General features: G+C 43.2%; 1 protein-coding gene across 1 annotated transcript in view; it reads right to left on the reverse strand.

Annotated features, from left to right (window-relative positions):
- The window catches only part of LOC105712113 (laminin subunit alpha-3-like), an 84,823-nt gene that overhangs the window by 25,073 nt on the left and 37,986 nt on the right, over positions 1–21,764 (reverse strand). The window contains exons 3-5 of the mRNA XM_012445051.3: positions 4,301–4,418; positions 2,862–2,980; positions 1,338–1,508 (exon numbers count right to left, since the gene is read on the reverse strand). Of these exons, the coding sequence (XP_012300474.3) occupies positions 1,338–1,508; positions 2,862–2,980; positions 4,301–4,418 (408 nt within the window). The remainder of the gene's footprint in view (positions 1–1,337; positions 1,509–2,861; positions 2,981–4,300; positions 4,419–21,764) is intronic.

Below are 21,764 nucleotides of genomic sequence, written 5' to 3' on the forward strand. Positions count from 1 at the left end.
GTCTCAAAAAAAAAAAAAAAAAAAAAAAAAAATTACTTAATGGAGAGGCCTGTATTCATCTAAGTGAAAAGTAATTTACATAGATATGTATGACTGCAAATCTTGCAACCCCCAAAAGGACAATTTAAGAAAAAAAAAATTGGTAAGATACATTGTGGCAGTGCTCCAGGGCATATGGAGGAATGGAAACACAGCCCAGCTATAGTTTATGAGAAAGTCCAGCTCTCCCTTGTAAACATCCATCCTCAGATTCAACACAGTCCCCACTACACAGAAGCTCAGAGGGAGCTGAGGAGAGCAAAATACAAAAGATGGGCCACCTACATCCAAGGTGCCTGCCTTTGTGAAAAACACTCAGAACTATGGCAACGCTTACGTTTTTCCCTCTCTTCCTTTCCCAGCTCTCTGATGTTACCTACATAAAAGGCCAAGCTCTACAAGGTGCACTAGGCATCTTCCATCCACCCTTCCAGGTCTGCTCTCCACCTTCTCCACCCTGTCCTGTGCCCTGGAGCTGAACTTTATGGCTGCAACCAATGGCCTGTCTTTCTCTCTGGCTTCTTGTTTGGTTTGGCCAATGGAAGGCGCTGGCGGATCAGAGGGTGGAAGAAGAGTGAGCTCCATGTACGTGCCCAGGAGACCAGTGTACTGCCCTGACACCTGAGAGTGTGAGATGTTCATGGTGTGCCTCCAACAAAGTAGAGGGTACTAGTGCTCACCAGTACCTATGTGTCCCCCATTTCAGCTAGATGACATCACCCACCACTTGCATCTAAGTGAGGTTATAATATGACCAGCTCTTGCCCATGGAAGTAACCTCTGATGAGAAGCAGGTGGATTTTTCTCTATCCTCTCTCTTCCCTCATCTGATGACCAAGAATTAGGGGATCCAGAGAAGAACTCTGAGGTCCTACAGAATGCCTGCACCTCTAGATAGAAAGAACCTGCTTCCCTGAATGACTATGTGGAGCCAATCCCACCTGCTAACCCATGTTGAACTGTAATATGAGCAAGAAACAGAGCTTTATTTTGTGAAGCCACTGAGCTTTGGGGATTGTTGGCTGTAGTGTTAATTATCCCATCCAGACTGATACGAGGCTGACTATAATCATTTGTTTTTCATCGTCTTTGGATATAATGATTTTGCTTCAAACAGGCATTTTCATAAGCCATTAGACATAAACTCTTAATTGCATCTAGTATTTCAGACAAGAACAACCCCCACATCTACATCATTACTGACTATAAACGTTACTTAAAAGAGATCAAGGCAATTAATTTGATAAGCCATAAAAATGAATACATAAAGTAACAAAACAAATGCTCTGACTACTCACCCGCCGAGTGACAGTTGGATCTCTCTGTGCTTTGGAGATGAGGTGTCCAAGAAGGGTGTTGGTTCGAAGAAAACGCAAGCGGATATTTGTTGCCTTGGTAAACTCCCTCAGGGTGTGAGAGAAGGTAAAATTTTTGGCACCTGGGCGACCGTTTATCAAGGACACCACAACCTAAAATGACCACACACATATAAAAGGGGGGAAAAGTTCCTTTTATCAAAATTTAGCAGAAGTAAACAAAAATAATTCCCCCCCAAAAGCACTTGGTTTCTTTGAGCCATTCAATGTTAGTAGGGGACCTTGGGTCTTGTTTATGTCTAAAAATGTCGTTGCTAGTCCCATCTTCCCTCTCACTTCCTGGTTCCGAGTTCTGGCAATATATCTTTGAAAACTGGGCTCTTGGGAGATGTTGTCATTTCACTTTCAAAGCCTTTGTTCTATCAGTGTAGTTGTGGGACTGTAACACTATAAAATGTTGAAAACATACTGTTAAAAACTGTAAATATAAGGACACACTTTGTTAAACTGCATCAAATAAACAAAGCTAAGGTAATCCAAAAATATACATGAGGTTGAAAAAAGGAAATCTCTAGATATAAAGTTTGACACTAGTGGGGCTAAAAAAAAAAAATCTATATAAACCCTCCATTTTGTTTTAAAGCCCAAAGTGATGAAGTCCAAGTTCAACCATTGGAAATATGAACCAGTCATGAGTTGCCAGAAGATACTGCATACAGATGCTCAAGCATGATCCCTCTACTTAAAGAGAGGGAGGCTGACACTTTTGATGGAAGTTTATTTGAAACTCAGTTCATATTCATTATGGCCTCACAATTTCCATGGAAATCTTCTCTGATTGTTTAACCTTTCTTTGCCTGTCTCCCCTAACAATAGCCAAGCTGACTTTACAAGGGCCAAATGCAACCCTATAGGGACAGCAATTTTTTCTCTCCAACAGATTATGTCCATTGTACCAAAAGGGATCAGGGATCAGGTAGGATCGGCTCCACACAGTCACTCAGGGAAGCAGGTTCTTTCTATCTAGAGGTGCAGCCATTCTGTAGGACCTCAGAGTCCTCTTCTGGATCCCCTACATCTGTCGTCAGATGAGGGAAAAGAACATAAAGAGAAAACCTACCTGCTGCCACCTGCCCCTCCTCTCCGCACTCTTACTAGGGATCATGGTATCATGCGTGAAGAGGTAAGGGTCATCATTTCTGTTACCAGCAACCCACTTTGTAAATACATCACCAGAGAGGACAGTTCAAGACCTGTGTGCCTTGAATCAAGAATCCTGACTTTCTGGAGATAATTGAAATCGCCCCACAGAATTTCCAACCCAGTTCATTCTGGGAGCCTTCAATGTGATTCCTTTACTGTTCGGTCCCAAGCCCTGTTTCCATCTTGATATCTTGATCTATGTTAGATGTCCTTGAAAATGCAAGTTTCACATTTATGAAAAAATTGGATAGCCTCACGTTCATTTCTGAGTCTTATCTCTCCCAGTCTTCCAAATCTACTTACCTCACCATTTTCCAAAGGTACAATACGGGAGTATTCAGTAACACAAAGTACATCATCATCTCGGGTGATAGCCATATTTGCCTCCTGCCCAAATTCTTCTAAACAGTCTACTTTAGAATCTAGAAGGAAAATATTTTAATATTATAAAATAAAATGTTATCATTTTGTTACAAATCTCTTAAGAAACTTATATTTCCTTAAGAAATACACAAAGAAAGAAAGAACAGAAAGGCATTTAAAACTTTTAGAGAAAAGCTGAGAATGGAGTTTTTAATTCATGAAAGAAAATACCAAGCCACTTCAGGCCAGTTGGACTTCCAGTGGCAATGCTTGGAGGTGCAGTGCTAACTCCATGCTCCCACTTAGGCAAGTTTATCTTCTAAGGAAACCTAGTGGAAAACCCAATGCCTGTATAAGCAAAATTCTTGTCCACCTCCATTCATCATAGGGTTCAAAAACCCTGACATTCTTCATTAACGAAGATAACAGAGTCAAAGTAAGTAAATCACAGCACAGAATCTATAAAGATAGAACTTAGTTTCTAATTCTGCATAAAAGGAAAAAGATTGGAGCTATGGTCCAGTTATAAGTACTCCCAAATAGCACCAAGAACTGTTATCATAAAAGGAGTTTCTACTTCAGTTCTGCATGTGGTGTCCTTGGAATTATTGAACACATGCTTGAGAAATGGGGATATTCTTTTTTTTTTTTTTTTTTTGAGACAGAAACTCACTCTGTCACCCAGGCTGGAGTGCAGTGGCACAATCTCAGCTCATTGCAACCTCCGCCTACTGGGTTCAAGGGATTCTCCCACTTCAGCCTCCTAAGTAGCTGGGACCACAGGTGCACACCACCACACCCTGCTTATTTTTGTATTTTTAGTAGAGATGAGGTTTCACCATGTTGGCCAGGCTGGTCTCAAACTCCTGACCTCAAGTGATCTGCCTGCCTTGGCTTCTTAAAGTGCTGGGATTACAGGCGTGAGCCACTACGCCCAGCCAATGTTCTGAGAGTAATTTAGTTTAAAATGCCCAGTCCCTAACTAGTCATACTGAGAGATTAATTTTTTTTTCTTTGCTTTTTTCTTTTTGAGACGGAGTCTCACTGTGTCACCCAGGCTGCAGTGCAGTGGCACAATCTTGGCTTACTGCAACCTCCACTTCCTGGGTTCAAGCAATACTCCATCCTCAGCCTCCCAAGTAGCTGGGACTATAGGCATGTGCCACCATGCCTGGCTCATTTTTGTATTTTTAATAGAGAGACAGGGTTTTGCCATGGGCTGGTCTCAAACTCCTGACCTCAGGTAATCTACCAAAGTGCTGGGATTATAGGTGTGAGCCACCTTGCCCGGTCAAGATTAATTTTCAAGTTAAATCCATAGTCTTGAACTGTTCCAAGTAATTAAAGCCACTCATAACATGGTAGGCAAGATTACTTACGAGCAAAATATTGCCATGGTGAGTAGGTGCTTCCAAAGTCTACAGATCTTTCCAAGACCCACAGATCAGGGCGAGGAGAATTTGCAAATTTGATTAAAATATAGGCCACATGGAAGAGCTAATAAAAGAGATACAGTTATTAAAATCATTTTGTCAATTCACAGCTTCTACCATCTCTATATGACGCTGATTCCCAAGACAACACATCCCACACAACCCTTTGCCCAAGATCCAGATACTGATTTATTTTATTTTATTTTATTTATTTATTTTTTTGAGACAGTCTTATTCTCTCTCCCAGGCTGGAGTGCAGTGGCACAATCTCAGCTCACTGCAGCCTCTGCCTCCTGGGTTCAAGCAATTCTCCTCTCTGAGCCTCCTGAGTAGCTGGGATTACAGGTGCATGCCACCACACCTGGCTAATTTTTGTATTTTTAGTAGAGACATGGTTTCACCATATTGGCCAGGCTGGTCTCGAACTCCTGACCTCATGATCCACCAACTTCAGCCTCCCAAAGTGCTGGGACAGATCCTGATTTCTGTCTATTGGACATCTCTACCCAGTTGCAGCCTCTCAAGCTGATCAAATTCAAAACAAAAATTATCATCTTTCTTTCTCCACCAAATATACGCATTGATCATCATCTTCGTCAGACCTTAACCAATATGCCATTCCATTTCAACCAGTCTACAGTGCATCTTCAAGTCGATGCATTCAGAAAAGTCTGCCAGCAAGCAATAGTCATCATGTGCTAAACCCTCCCAGGGCCAAGAACCAAGAGTACAGTCCAGAGTGTTTCCCAGCAGCGTCCTAACCCCTGGTTCCTGGTTTTGGAGAGATCACAGCTGCCAGAACTGAACCCGCGCAGCTGTCAGGTGGAGTGACAGCACTCCTTCCCTGTGGATCTCCTCTGGTCTCATCTTTTCCTGATTGTTCTCCCTCTCATCGGCTTTCTCGTTCACCCTCATCACTCTTGTGTCCATGCCAGGATGATGTAAAAGTATGGAAGAGATGAAGTGGGGCTTCGGTCCTGCTTTCTTCACCTCCCACTCTTCAGCTCCACGGTGCCTCCTGTGTGGACCCCAGGAGCATTTGCAGTTTATTCCCATTCTTTCCCCAAAACTTAATCTGGCTTGAATTTTGAACCCTGAGGTTCTATTTCCCAAAGAGCCTATATGACAATGAACACAGTGTTAAGCAAATCTATGTTCACGTGTTAATGAGTAAGGATTATCCCCATCCACCTCCAGGCTCTCTGACTCCCAGGTAACAGATTTCATGGTGACTGTCTGAGGAGTAGTCCCCTCTAGCCCAATAGTGCCCTTTGAACCACACGCTCCTCTAGTTGGGGAGAAGGGAGTACTCAGACCCTGTGGGATCTTTTTCTTTCCCAGAAAAAAAAAGGGAGTTTTATCTTAATGTTTCTCACAAACAGTAGTATGGTAAGAGTTTTTTATTTTTGTTTTTAAGTCTGATAACTGTCAGCTAACGGAAACATTCCAAACCCCTAAATAGAAGCCCAAATGTCTAGGACGATGGAGCTCAAACTTTTTGATCTCAGGACCCCTTTATACTTTTAAAAATTATTGGCCAGGTACAGTGGCTCACACCTGTAATCCCAGCACTATGGGAGGCCGAGGTGGGCAGATCACAAGGTCAGGAGATTTGAGACCAGCCTGACCAACATGGTGAAACCCCGTCTCTACTAAAAACACAAAAATTAGCTGGGCATGGTGGCATGTGCCTGTAGTACCAGCTAGTTGAGAAGCTGAGGCAGGAGAATTGCTTGAACCTGGGAGGTGGAGGTTGCAGTGAGCCGAGGCCATGATTGCTCCACTGTACTCCAAACTGGGTGACAGAGCGAGACTCGGTCTCAAAAAAAAAAAAATTATTGAAGACCCAAAAAAGCCTTTGTGGCATAAAAGAGGTTTTCAATTCCCATTTTTAGACTGCATTCTAGCCTGGGCAATAAAGCAATACTCCCATTCTTTCTCCCTCTCTCTCTTCCTTTTTCTTCCTCTTCTTCATTGTTTTTTTTTTCTTTCTCTCTTTCTTTCTTCCTCCTTTTTCTTCTTTAAAAAATTTTTTTTAAAAAGCCTTTCTTTGTGTATTCTATCTATTGCTATGTACCATACTAAAAATTAAAGTTAAAATAACTTTAAGATAGATACTATTAATTCATTTAAAATAATAAACCCTTTACATGTTAGCATAAATACATATTTTTATTAAAAATTACTATATTTTCTAAAACATGCAATTTTTAGTGAGAGCAATGGCCTTGCTTTACATTTTTGTGAAGCTCACTAAGTGTTGGGCTTAATAGGAGCAAGCTGGATTCCCACAGCTGCTTCTCCATTCACTCTGATGTGGTATGTTGTTTGGCTGAAGTATTTGAAGCAGATCTGGCCTCACATAGATCTGTAATGGAGGAAGGAGGACCCCTGGCCTTGTAGGCCTCCCAAAATGTCTTAGGGACTCTCACAGGTTCTCATTCATACTTTGAGAACCACCACTCCTCTCAGTCACAGAGATTTACCCTTTGCTCAAAGAAGCTCCTTTGCTTATCTCTGAGGAAGGAAGAATTGTTCACACTGATTACTGGAAACCCTAAGCGCAGCCAGTTCTGTCCCTATCAAACATTTGCTCTTTGATCTTGAAAAAAGTGCTTATTTGGGCTCAGATTAACACCCCCAAGTCTAGCAACACGTGGAAAAATGGATTCAACCTCATAAAGAAAAGCTAATTAGGAATTATAAGGTACTCTGAAAACCATAAAGCAATACTGTAAAGGTAGGTGTAACAATTTCCAAAAGACACATCCCATTATATAGTGAAGGAATTCATAGGAAATCCAAAAATTCCTGTTTGGAAAATCAGAGCAAATATATTCTGCTAAAAACTCTTTTCACATCTCTCTCAGACCACACCAAAATAAGACGACTGTTAATTACGTGAGTTCGGTAGACTACAAATGAGACATTTTCGAATACAGTAATTGTTCAAAGCATTCTTAATCCCTTCCACCAAACTCCCACAATCCTAGCATACATAGCCCTCTAAAACACTATTGATCTAATAGGTCATTATTTCATGAATACTGTCTTTCCATGTGCCATGTTAAGCACTTGACAAGCATTCTCTCATTTAGACCTCACAATAAGAAGCGCAGTTTTATTAACCCCACTTTAAAGATGAGGAACGTTTGGCTTAGAGAGGTTGAGTAACAAGCCCACACCTTGCAGGTATAAAAGCACTGAGCCTAAATGTATTCTACTCACTGAGCATTTGGAATGTCACAGGACCTAATAGGTACTGAATATTTGACCTGTTTCATCTTGGGGGAAAGAAATCGTCAGAGAAGTTCCAAACATCATTTCCCAATATGCTAACATTCTACTCCAGAGAGCCTGGGGGTGGGGAGCTATGTTATGGTGTATCTCAAGTGTTCATTGAGAGCACTGGTTTTCTAAAGTTGTACTTTCTGCTACTACAAAGCCATATGAACAAAGTAGCTTCAGTGGCTCAGAAGGGAGCGTCTCTTGGTTTAGTGGTTTAGTGTCATCTTGTTTCTAGGTAATGTGTGATCCCTTTGAAGCATTATGACACTTAAAAATCCCAACTCCAGAAACAATTGACGTGCCCCTCTGCCTGTTACAGGATCCTGCCACCCAGGCCTAATTTAATAAGTCCACTGATGGCACCAACTCATCTTCCAGCACTAATTAGGTGGAACATGCCACTTTTAAATGTTTCCCTCCCATTTTTGTTTTAGGAATTATTTCTGAGGTTCTCCCACGCATGTTTATGTGCTCTGAATATCGGTAAGGTACATCTCTTTGGTTCGGATCCCATTTGCACCAAGAGACTATCTGTGTTATTTATCACCACCCCTGCTGTGTAACATGCCCTGGAATCTTGCCAAGGTCTCCAGCTCTGCAGCAAATCTGCTCTGACACTTGCAGATTCAAAATGTCACAGTGAGGCAGAGTGAGTGGCCTCCTAAGTATGTTCACAGCCCGGTTCGGGCATGTTAAGCCAACAGGTAGGGATTTATTCTCTACTGCTTGGAAATTTTAAATTATATGCTTGTTGAATCACTCCTTCTGTTACATTCCTTTTTTACTCTCAGTACTCTTCGGCCACTGAAAATACTTCAAAGCACACGTGAGTGATGCTAGAGATTTACTGATATAAATGAGGACCCTCTGCGAGACTAGAAAGCTATGGAGCCACTGTAGGTAGAAAAGCAAAGTTTGTGCATTTTCAAAGAAATAATATTTGGGGGTCAGAGATAAGGTGGGAAATGATGGAAAGGGACTGAGTTGTAATCTCTCCACATGCTTTTGTAATAAGCTAAAGATAGCTTGAAGGTATTGGGTGATTGTTTAGGTAGAAAAACAAAGTAGTCTTTTAAATAATGTTTTCATTAAGCAGATAATGATCATAAAAGGGGGAGTGTGAGGCACTTCAACTTCAAAAGACTTCAAGGTGAGTACGGAAGACAAGAGGGCTTCCTCTGACCCTTGTTTCTCGCCCCAGTGCTGCATGCTCTGAAGCCTCTGAAATTACAGCTTGGTATAGCCTGTCCTCTATTCATTTCAGGGCCTTCCTGGATTGACTGCGTATAATAGGTGTTCAATACACGCCATAAATGAATAAATGAGTGGGTGGGTGGATGGTTGGATGATGGATGGGTGGATGGATCATAGTAAAGCTGTGTAGCTACGATTGAGTTCAAGAGGCAGGTACCAGTTGGCAAACACAGAGATGGAGCTAAACCCTGCTGTGGTCCTACCCTAGTGTCTAAGCTAAGTTATAGTAGAGTCAAATTCCCTGGGAGGGAATCTCTTCCCTGTCACCTACTGGCTATGTGACTCCAAGTATTAATTACTCTGAGATTTCATTTATTGGCTCATAAAATGATCACAAAAGATACTTCTTAAGAAAATGAAGAATAATAATATCTACTTCATTTGAATTTGATATTCTCCTTCTAAAAGAGCACCTGTCATGCCCTGTGATACATGCTTGTTTTCATCTGTCGTTCCCACTAGGCTGCGCCATCTTTGTGTCTTAATCACTCCTGTATCCTCAGAATAGGGGCTTAATACATGGTGTTGAATTGAAATGAAACTAACAGATGGGATTGGGAAAGTGCAAAATACTATGCAAGTACACTTGAAGTCACATCCAAAATAAGCTTCCCACTCAACTAAATAGTACTCCCTGTGCCAGGAAACTCTAAGTTTATAATAAAAGTGAGATTAATCTGTCAATAGCTTTATAATTTAATAAACATACTGTCCCACAAAATGGCATTTCATAATTTACTTCTCCCAACTTTTTATTTTGCATAATTTGTAAGCCTACAGGAAAGCTCAAAGAACAATACAATGAATACTAATACGCTTTTCACCTAGATTCACCAACTGTTAACACTGTGCCATATTTTTTTGTTCTACACACACACACACACACACACACACACACATTTTTGATTCTTTGAAAGGAAGTTACAGACATCATAATACCTTCCTCCTAAATATTTCAGCATGTTATCTTCCAAGAACATGGATATTTCTTCTACATAAATTCATCATTTTCATGCGTAAGAAATTTTACCATATATACAAAATTATATTTAATACATTGTCCATGTTCAAATTTCCCTGATTCTCTCAATAATGCCCATTGTACTATTTTTCCATTTCAGGATTTAATCAAGGATTACATATGGCAACGAGTTGTCAGGTCTCTTTTGTCCCCTTTATTCTACAGCAGTCCCCCAACATGTTATCTCCTTCCTGACACTGACATTTGAAGAGTCCAAAATGTCCCACGGTCTGTTCTAAGTCTTAATGTTCCATCACAAATCGGTCACAGAGTCACAGAACGTCCCACGGTCAGAATGTGTCTGCTTATTTTCTCATTATTTGACTCAGGTGGAGCATTCTTTTTTGTTTGTTTGTTTGTTTGTTTTGAGTGGGAGTTTTGCTCTGTTGCCCAGGCTGAAGTGTAATGGCATGATCTTGGCTCACTGTAACCTCTACCTACCGGGTTCAAGTGATTCTCATGCCTCAGCCTCCCAAGTAGCTGGGATTACAGGCATGCACCACCATGCCCAGCTAATTTTTGTATTTTTAGTAGAGATGGGGCTTCTCCATGTTGGCCAGGGTGTTCTCAAACACCTGACCTCAAGTGATCTGCCCACCTCAGCCTCCTGAAGTGCTGTCAGGCGGGGCATTCTTGGCTAAATCACTAGCTGAGTGGCATTTCCTTCTCATGATGTCACTAAGAGGCACGTGAAGCCAAGCTGTCCTATTACTGATAATGCTAAGTTTCATCACTTGCTTAAAAAGATGTCCATCATGTTTCCCCATCATAAGTTACATTTTATATGTTACTTATTAATTAATAAGCAACCTGGGGGAGACACTTTGAAATATTTATTAACTTAATTATAAATGTCCCTACTACCCATGTACAAAATACAAATACAAATTATGAAAAAATAAGTCACTAACTATAGAACCAAGCAATTAAAATTGCTTTGTGGTGGGTCTCCATCTGAAAAACTTAACTGAGCCAATTTTATAGAATTTTTTTTTAATTGAGAGGAAAAGATGGAGATTGAGTAAAATTTAACTGCAGTGTAGTAACCTGCTTTGACATTTTTTTAACAAAATGAGATACAATCCTCATAAAACAACCAAGGCCAGGGATGAAAATACAACCCAGCCAGCCTGAAAAGGGATCCTTTTAATCCTGGTCCAAACAGCGCATCTGCCAATAGTTAAGCAAGAAGACTTCTTTCTTTCTGGGTTTGTCATCACCCTATGCTGGAAAACTCAGTCTCTGGCACTCTCAGAAACAATTTATTGGGGCCAAGCACAGTGGCTCATGCCTGTAATCCCAGCACTTTGGGAGGCCAAGGTGGGTGGATCATGAAATCAGGAGATCAAGACCATCCTGGCCAACATGGTGAAATCCCGTTTCTACTAAAACTACAAAAAATCAGCTGGACGTGGTGGCACGCGCCTGTAGTACCAGCTACTTGGGAGGCTGAGCTTGAACCTGGGAGGTAGAGATTGCAGTGAGCTGAGATAAGCCACTGCATTCCAGCCTGGTGACAGAGCGAGACTCTGTCTCAAAAAAAAAAAAAAAAAAAAAAAAAAAAAGTGTGCTTGGTTTAGGTCTAAGGAGGACTCTCAGCTCTTCTTACTGGTTCCCAGAAGTACCTGCTCACCTAGAGAAGGGAAGGTGGATCGCTCCAGAAACTTAGAGGAAGGGGTCCCTGAGCCACTCTCACTCTAGCATCTCATTCTGAGGGGAACTCACTGCACTGCTGACAAGTTCTTGCCATGACAGGTTTCTTCCATGCTTGTCAAAAACTTTCTCTCATCAGCCCTCCTTCCCTGTGGAGTAGCATAGATTTCTACTCTTCATCCCTCTTGGCAGCCTGCCCAGAATTTAAATGTGGGCGCCATGCCTCCCTAGGTTCTTTTAAAGCAACGAGATTCAAGGCAGCAGGAGACAAAGACTAAGGTAGAAACTGAAAGGAGAGAAGAGAGTGTCTCACTTTCTAACGTAAAAGAACCACAAGAGCCTGAGAAATAAAATCCCTATACCAAAACTCAGTCTGAAGATTCAGGCCCCACGGCTGGGCGGAGTGGCTCACGCCTGTAATCCCAGCACTTTGGGAGTCCAAGGCGGGTGGATCACGAGATCAGGAGTTCGAGACCAGACTGACCAACATGGTGAAACCCCATCTGTACTAAAAATACAAAAATTAGCCGGGCTTGGTGGTGCGCACCTATAATCCCAGCTACTCAGGAGGCTGAGGCAGGAGAATTGCTTGAACCCAGGAGGCAGAGGTGCAGTGAGCTGAGATCCCACCACAGCACTCCAGCCTGGGTGACAGAGTAAAACTCTGTCTCAAAAAAAAAAAATAGATTTGGGCCACCACAATAACTTGGAAAATTACAATCTTAATGAAAGATTTCATGAAAAAAAAATGGTAAGACAAGGGGGAAGTTGTTAAGTTCTAGATTTTATATGATAAACTTTGAACTCTAGGGAAGGAAAGAGAAGGATTGATGACTTACGGCATAATTTTCAGTCCTCGTGGTCTTTTGTCAGTACTCCCTAAATAGACTTAAAGTGCAGAACTTGAGACCAAACTGTTACTCAAGGGCATTTTATCCACAACTAACAATTTACAAATAGATTTGGTGGTGACTATAAATAAACTTACGTCCGCCGGAACCCAACAGCTCTGAGCTCAATTTCATAACTGAGTCTTGTAGTTTATCCTACTCTCTGTCACGACTTTCAACTGTCATGGATTTGGTTTGTCTGGGATCTGGTTCTCCTCATAAAACCTACTTTTTCTCATTCACACTTTTTTGCCAATTTACAAGAAAATTAGGTATGATATTCAGTTCACTCACTGAACTGACGAGTAGCCTAAGAATGTGTCTGACAAACTTTACAGAACAAAGGAAATTCTATAGTCATGTCCTCCAAAAAAAAGAGACTTGACTATTAAGTTTATTAACTTAAGGTTTTTAACTATTAAGGTTATTGAGTTATTAACTCAACCTTAATAACCAGCAACTGAGCTACCTAAATCCTCCTTCAACCTATTTATATTTTTTAGACCAAACAACTCCTAAAACTACATGGATTTTTATAAGTGGCTTACACCAGAATAGGCCTCAACAAAATAAATCATATTCTAAATAATGTTATTATCGTTTTTCGTAAGTTCATACCCTCCATAACACTCCAGTTTCCTCCTCTTGGCCAATACGCTTCTATCTAAAGAGTGTGAACATTTCTGGTCTCACTCATGATGGTTCTTTCCGACTTTTAATTGCCATGTCTATTCCCTTCTCCCTCTATTATATCCTTCTTAAGATTCAGCATCCTTGGCTAACTCAGAGTTTTACCTAAGGCTAAAATTATCCTTTCGGCTGTTTTTCCAATGCCTTTACTCATGTCAGGGCACTTCAGGAAGCTTTTGACTGCATATCTAAAGGGCATAATGGAACTCACTTAAATTGGCTCAGTACGTTCAATGTTATGAGAATATTTATTTTGGGAATGAGCTTTATGTTGGAGTGTCATTTCAAATCAGCTGGGCTACAGATTAAATATTCTTCTTAAAATTTGCCCTTTGCCCAAAAGCTGCCTTTGCTTTCTGAACACTAAATCCCTTAATTTGGTAGTTGCCGTACCGTGCTCTGGGGTGTCTGGAAAATGGAAGATATTTTGTTGGTTGTCACGATGACAAGCCCAAATAAGGTAAGAGGCTGTGCATCTGCAGAGGCATCAACCAGCACTCTGAGGAGGTCACAGTTCCAGGATTAGGAGGCCGCTCTCTGGGTGCTTGGGTGCAGCACAAGGGACTCTGGGCAGCCTTCCAGAGTAAGACCAGAGAGAAGGACGTGGTAGAGGTGTCTGTCTTTCATTTGCTTGACTTCCAAGGATCTGAATGCCCTTCCCACCATATGAATCTTGCTGGGAACAGAATGCAACTCCAAGTTTAGAAGCTGAAAATACCAGCTTTTCCAGCTCCCCTAGCAGGTAAGGCAGCAGGGATGCACCCCCTGGGCTCAGGGAATTGCATGATTCCTTCCAAGAATCTGTATCTAGAGCAAGGAATGCAAAAAGGCAGAGACACTGAAGAATTCTTTCTGGAAGTGACTGTGATGGCAGCACCATCTCACTTCAAGGGACAGTGGCTGATCCCAACAGGCGTGTGCTGAGTCCACTGTCCAGGCTCAGGGCTGACGTGTGGTCAGGACTGGCCGTAGCAGTAGCGTTCAGCCACAGCCATGTCCTCACAGGTGGGCTCTGTGCCTTCTGCCGCAGTGGTCCTGACTGTGCAGGTCCTTCGCTTCTGCCCATTTTCCGGGCCTGATTCTCCATGCTCCTCAAACTCCCGCCACTTCCCACCTCTGCTCCCTCCACCCTCAGTGATTCCTGTTTTTCTTTTACTGGCAAAACCAAAACCACAAAAAAGAAACCGCTTCCTTTGCTTTCCCAAGTCTATGAATACCTTTACATCTGCACATCTGCTCCTTCTTCTCTCTGGATGGAGAGGAGGGAGGGAGGAACCTCCTCTTGTCGAAAGCCAATCCCTCCCCTCACTTGCTGGATTGCTCTCCCATGCCTTCTGTTGGACCCACCCATCATCAGCTTGCAAATGTCTCTCCTATCCCAAAGAAAACACTTCTCCTTTCATCCAGATCCTCTTCTAGCCGACTCCACCTCTCTTCTCCCAACACATCCACACTTCAGCAGCTGTGCGGGGACTCACTCCCCTCTTCTCCAATTCTCCTAGAGTTCAGGTCCCAGTCCAGGCTCGCCTCCCTCCACAGTCTACTTCCATCTCACGCCACTGACGGTTGATTTAAATCTCCAGCCCAGACTTCTCACGTAGACTTCAGAGCTGGATTTCTGGAGGCATGGCACTTCCACCCCAGCTCGATGTGACCCAGACTGAAGCCTGATCCCAGCCTCCTGGAGCCCGATAACTCCTACTTAACCTCAGGTCTCCGCTGAGCTGTCTCTCTGGGTAGTTGTCTGTATTCTCTGCTTCGTGCAGCACTGCATTCTCCTTTAAAACACTCCTCACAAGAGTGATTAGTCAGGTCTAGAATGCACATGGCCTTGTGAATACAGGAACGTGTGCTCAGTCTTCCTGCCCGATCCTCACCTGCAGCAGGAATCCTCTGATCGCATGCTGCTGTGGGCCAGGGTAGGGCCGGTACCCTGTCTGGATAAGGGTGATGCTGGGAGTCAGCCAGAACTCTAAGGATTCCACTTACTTGGCATAAAACAGGACAGCACAAAGTCACTTTCACTGTGATGAGAAGGCACATCCCAGGTGAACTCTTGGATCAGGATGTTGGAACTTCCTTGAGTTCCAAATCCCCCCACATAAATGCTCTGGCTCTCCCAAGGACCCCAGCAGGCATCTTTCACAGCAGAACAAAGTTGTGCATCAGAGTGATCATGCAGGGTGGGGGGGTATGAAAGGTCACCACGGAATGGGGTGGGGGAAGTTGGCTTGGGAGTGAAGTTTGGGGGGATTCCATGCCTGATGCACACCAGAACTGGGGTTGTGCCCCATCAGCATAGGTTGGGAGCTAGGTGATTTGACTGGAATATTCCTGAGCCTCAGTTTCCTGAAATCCAGCTCTGGGATGTCACTGCTGGGAACTAGGGCAGGGATGGCAGCCTGCCCCAGAAGGGACACAGAGTACAACAGAAGCCAGGGAGGTGGGCAGGTAAACCAGACAGATCTGCCTCCGAAGGTGTGGGTTAAACACAGAACCTGGAGCCAGCAGTCTTGGCGAGCCTGGGGCAGCGTATCCTGCTCTGCACACTGGAGGAGGAGGGGACTAAAGGAGGGAAAACATTTTCCATGCCAGAAAGGACTATCCCACTAAAAACAATCCAGCTGCCTCTTGGGGAATGCGGTCTGGGTCTTAAGCGGGTAGGTAGTGGTAGTGGCTGAGCATTCTGGAGAGGGGTCTTTGGGCTGGAGTATGGGAAACCCCAAGGTCCCTCACCCCCAGCATCCACACAATGACAGGTCTTCCCCTGCACACCTTCCTTGGACCTAGCTCGGCCCATCTCTCATCCTTTGTCTTCCTTCCTTAAGCTTTTCCCAATCCTGGGAGCCTTCTGTGCTCCCTGTAACCCAAATGCTACACAGAGAGGATTTAGGATTTTCCCCTAAAAATCCTATTGGATTTTTAATGGTATTGGCTGCTACCATTCTACCTTGCAAATGTGAAATACTAAAGCTTTTATAACTACGTGGGACTAAATGAGTTTTTTGGGTATAGCTTGAAGGGAGAATTCTAATTTGTAACATTTTTCTTGGAAAAAATGCAATTTGAGTTTGAAATGTCTGATGTAACTTTCAGTACATGCATCATTTATACTTGTATATTATTTCCTCCAAGGTGAAATTACATAAAATAATATAATGTTGAAAGATCATCTCACTAATGACCATACAAATACCACCCTGTAGTGGTCAGAAGCAAAGAAGCAGATGCACATCCAGCAATGTGGGTGAACCCACATAACACAGAGTGCAGGAAAATTGAACATGTCAAACTAGATGTGATAGCACATTTATACAAAGTTTAAAAACACATACATTAAAAAGTACTCATATTTTATGGGCAGTGCATTGTAATGGTTGAGAGTGCAGAGTCTGGAGCCAGAATGTCTGCTGCTAGTTTCCAAATTGAGCCATCTCTTAAGAAATGAAGCTTTGAGATTCACTCAGTCTCCTTGTGCTTAGTACCCTTGTCTATATAAAGAAATAATAATAATACTTTATGTTGAAGTTTTTGTAAGGGCCCCGTAAAAACCATCCCTCATCCCTATCTGGTTCTGAATCAATTAAGAAATAAGAAAGGGTAGCAGGACAGACGAGGGCAAAAGACCATTATTTCTGGGGAAGTGGGTCTCAGAGGACACAGGTTGTAGTTGCTGATATACCCTATGGCCGAGTAGCCCATGTGGTTGCTGACATGTGGCTCTGACAGGGTGAAGCAGAGAAGAGCCCTGGGCTGCTCCCAAGGGATGAGGCAGAGCTCTGCATGCCCAGCTCTGGATTCCACACTCACCATCTGGAAGAAAGCAGGCAGACAGAAGCTGGGAGCGTGCCCAGGTGAGGTCCCTCTGCATGGAAAGAGACATTGGTGCACAGGCAGCCCACAGGGCTGGTGTGAGGAGTAAGAGTCCATTTCTGCGGGACTCTTGGCACGGAGCACAGCACACAGTAGGTGCTCAGCCCACAGCAGTGAGCGCTCAAAGAACAAACATGTTTAAGGATAAGTAGCAAAGAGGTTAGGGCAGATGCTTGCAAAGGGGAAAGGATCGGGAGTGGGGATCTTAGATGGAGGAGGAAAACAGAAATAAAACAAGAGGCGGGCACAGCTCACGACACGCTAGGAACCAAGACATATGAGTAGCTCACTCCTAGAAGCCAACATGCATAGCTCTACAATTCTCTAATGACTTCCTCCTACGGAGATAGGATGACTCAACTAAACAGAACAGCAGTCTTTAGTAATCACAAAATATATATTGCTGCATGTTTTGGTCAAATGACTTGGCAAAAATTGCAGGGAACCTTTTGAAATGTCGCTCAGCCCCTTGTCCTGGTTCCAAGCTAGCCTTGGGAGCCACCTTTGGTTCAGGGAGGAGAGAATATGGCACAACAGGGAGAGCCTCATAAACGCAATCGCCAGTGGGCACATGTACCCAAGGGGGAATCACATGCAGTCTATGAGGAACCCTTTTCTTCTTGTGGTTTTAACAGTCAGTACTTGAGATTATTCTTTAACTCATTCTTGTTAGCTGAGAGAAATAGGTATATAAACCACCTCACTGGTAAAGAAAGAAGACAGCTTCCACTTGAATTGTAATTCAACTGGCCAGGGAATAAATCCACCCCAAATTTGGGAAAACTTTCTGAGCTTTAAAATATCCATCTGGAAGGCTGGGTCCTGCTCCTGCTGGCCATCCAGACCCCACGGTTCTGCCTGCCTTGTATCTCCATGACCCTGTAACTTTCTGGCTTCTTCTTTTCTCAGCATTCTATTCAGTCTGGCAAGACCTTTTCATAAACCAAACCCAGGACTGGCCACTCCTTGAAACTCCTGGTGCACAGGCACAAAGGTTTGATAAGGGGAAACCCCTTTTGCTTGGTTCTCATTCTCTCTTGTCTGCTGCCATGTAAGACATGCCTTTTGCCTTCTGTCATGATTGTGATGTCTCCCCAGCCACGTGGAACTGTGAATCCATTAAAACTCTTTTACATTATAAATTACCCAGTCTCAGATATGTCTTTATCAGCAGCATGAAAACGGATGAATACACTTCCTAAAATATCCCAGGCAAAGATAATACCTCCCTCCATGGTAGTTACACTTATCAGGGGATACCCTAATCCTCGTTCATGCATTTGACTCTCCAAGAAGCATGTGAAACCCCAGAAGCCAAATGCTGCCCACTGAACTAGAAACCCAGGCCTCTTTTGCTTGACTCCCTGGGCTGCTGGTTAGTCCCAAACCTGGAGCTCTATCTGTTGGGATTCTTCAGCTGGAGGAAATGCAGGTCAAGAGAGGATAACTGGGCAGGTGATTGCAGTGGCAAGTAAAAGGCAAAAGCAGTGGCACCTGCCAGAAGGATTAGTCAAGCAGAATTATTAAAGTAATAGTAAGAAGGACAAGGAAGAGGAGAAGGAGGAGGAGGGCTAGCATGTGTTGAGGATTTAGTTGGTGCCAGGTACTAATGCTCACATGTTCTGTGGCCTTTACAACACCCGTAGTTGTAATGTCAGTGCTATTATTATCTCTAATTTATAGATGCAGAAACTGGAGTTTGGAGAAGACGCATGGCATGTTTATAGTTACACAGTGAGTAGGTAACAAAACAAGGACGTAAAACTACATCTGTAGATTCTGAAGCCTGTGCTCTTAAGCAATTAGCTGTGCTGGCATCTCAGACAGCTACAGTGTCAGACAGAGCCAATGCGGGGGAGTTTGATGCTGAAAACCTGCCCGCCCCGCAGGTCCCTTCTTCAACGAGCCTTTCCTCCCTGGGTGGCTCCTCGAGGGATTGCTGCACAGACTGATTTCCCAGCACCCACATGAAGCCAATTTCTGTTTATTGATCAAACAGAAGGAATGGAAAGAGTTCGCTGGGAAATGGAAACAAGTTTGGCCCCAATCTCCAGGTCCGTGTGTCCCTAACATACCATGTTCATTCCCACCCTCAAAGTCATTTGGGAGGCTTTGCTCCCTCTTCCTCCTGGACCTCGCCTTTCTGCACCAAAGCTCTCACCTCTTCCCCGCTGCCCATCCTGCTCCTAGTTCCAGCCTTTGCCTCAGCTCCTCTCTTCCCTGTGAGCCCTTCTAGCCCCTGGCTGCTCAGAATGTGGCCCACACACCAGCAACCTTGGCCTCACCAGGGAGCATCTTAGAAATGCAGGATCTGCAGGCACAGCCACACCTTCTGAATCAGAATCATCATTTTAATAAACAATGCAGATGCACATTAAGATTGGGAAGCGCTGGTGCAGCTCATAATACACACCTTTTTTCCATCAGGAGTACATTGCCAGGGCTGCCCTTTCGCCTAAGGAAAGCTGATCTCATGCACTCTGAAGTCAGTGTATTACCTCTCCTAAAGACATTAACCTTTTATTTTATTTTTTAATAATTTCAACTTTTACTTTAGATCCAGGGGGAGCATGTTAGCCTTGTTACATGGGTAGACTGCATGATGCTGAGGTCTGGAGTACAATAGATCCCGTCACCCAGGTAGTTAGCATAGTACCCAATAGTTTTTCAACCCTTTTCCCCTCCCTCCCTCCTCTAGTAGTCCTCAGTGTCTGTTGTTGCCATCTTTAAGGACATCAGCCTTTTAAAAGCTTTATTCCCAGCTAAAGGAATTCCAGGCTGGTGGAAAACCTACTCTACCTCCTGAAATTACACATGCCAACAGCTGCCGGACCGCCTCCCTAGAAAGCTGGCACCGTTTCCCTGCCCATGAAGTGCACGTCTTCTTCATGCCATGGCTACATACCAGCTTGGGGGGTGGGCAAAATAAATATCTTCAGGTAGATAGTACAAAATACTGTTTATTTGTACAGGTCTATCTGCTATAGGATAATACACTGAGCAAGACATGTTAGTGTAGAGCACGCTTTAGGCCCCAGCTGTGCTCCAAAACAAGCAATAAATCTTAACAAGAAGAGAAATAATGACTAGGAAGAAGTACAACGTGGGTGGGAGGGTGTTTTAAAAGAATGCCTCGGGGATTACATGTCATGCTCTAGATGCTTAGGACGAATCCCTCTATATTTAGAATCCCACTCTCAGCTATCAACATGCATATTATTATCCCACTGTCACTGGAAACATTTAAGAGCAAAAGAAAAAATTCTCTGAGCATGAAGTAGTACAATAGCCCATGAGGTCTTACAATTAAAGGATATATTTGCTCAAGGGAAAAACAACCAAATCAATTTTAAGAGGCAACAGTTGAGTAAAAGCAGGTTCTTTGTCCATTAGGGGTTGTAAAAGGAAAATTAGAACCTGGCACTGTCTTCAGACAGTCTTTGATGCTCAGTCATTCTGCTTGCTGTTGAGCTTCTCTGTGACAATCCACTTAGAAAGAAGCCAGAGTGAGAAATGAGCCTTGGCCAGCTCATAAAGCTTGAGTGTCTTCCACAGAATTGCACTGTACTTCTTAAAATGACTCAGAAATATTTAACACTATAAAACTAGAAATACTTCTGTATGAATATACACATTTTTCAGGCTTAGGATATGCCTTGATAGCTTACTCTAAGGAAAAATATATCACTGAAATGAAAACAGCAATTATATTTCCTTTTTTTTTTTTTTTTGAGATGGAGTCTCGCTTTGTTGCCCAGGCTGGAGTGCAGTGGCGTGATCTCAGCTCACTGCAACCTCTGCCTCCTGGGTTCAAGCGATTCTTCACCTCAGCCTCCCAAGTAGCTGAGATTACAAGTGCATCCTACCATGCTCAGCTAATTTTTGTATTTTAGTAGAGATGGGGTTTCACCATGTTGACCAGGTTGGTATCAAACTCCTGACCTCAAGTGATCCACCCGCCTTGGCCTCCCAAATTGCTGGGGTTACAGGTGTGAGCCACCATGCCCAGCCAGCAATTATATTTCACTGTTTCATTGGTATATTGCTTGTATTCATCCACATCCCTTTTTTTTTTTTGAGATGGAGTCTCATTCTGTTCCCCAGGCTGGAGCGCAGTGGTGCAATCTCAGCTCACTGCAATCTCCACCTTCTGGGTTCAAGCGATGCTCCTGCCTATTCCAAGACTAAAGAGATTGTCCAAGTGGATCTTCGCAGGGGAATACAGTGGGAGGTGATGAACAACATCATGACAGCATCCTGCGAGAGGGACAGCAATTACGACCAAACACCTACAGGGGCCATGAGCATTCAGCTAAGCCCAGCACAAACAGGATGGGAGCATCACATCACATAGTGCCTAAGGCTGGCTCTGGAGCCAGATGTGGGGAGGGGAGCAAATCCTGGTCTATCGCATATGACGCTGTGAGGCTATAGAACATCTCTGGGCTTCCCATTTCCCCTTCTAGAATGTGGGGACCTACCTCATAAGCTTGTGGTGAAGATTAAATGAATTAATAACGGTAAAGTACTTAGGTCAATTTCTAGCATGCCAATTATGTTAACAGTAAATTTATGTTCTATCTGTCATAAAACTTAGGTTTTTAAATTCTAAATGATTATCTTTTGAAGCACATGTTGAAGAGTTTTCTAAGACAAGAGTATCTACCACAAAAAAGCAACACACTTTCTCCCTACCATCTATTTTCAAAATGTTTAAATTAATACAATTAATACTCCAAAT

Source organism: Aotus nancymaae, unplaced genomic scaffold, assembly GCF_030222135.1.
Source record: "Aotus nancymaae isolate 86718 unplaced genomic scaffold, 86718_ANA_hifiasm-v0.15.2.pri h1tg000020l, whole genome shotgun sequence".
In the NCBI taxonomy this organism is placed as follows: Eukaryota; Metazoa; Chordata; class Mammalia; order Primates; family Aotidae; genus Aotus; species Aotus nancymaae.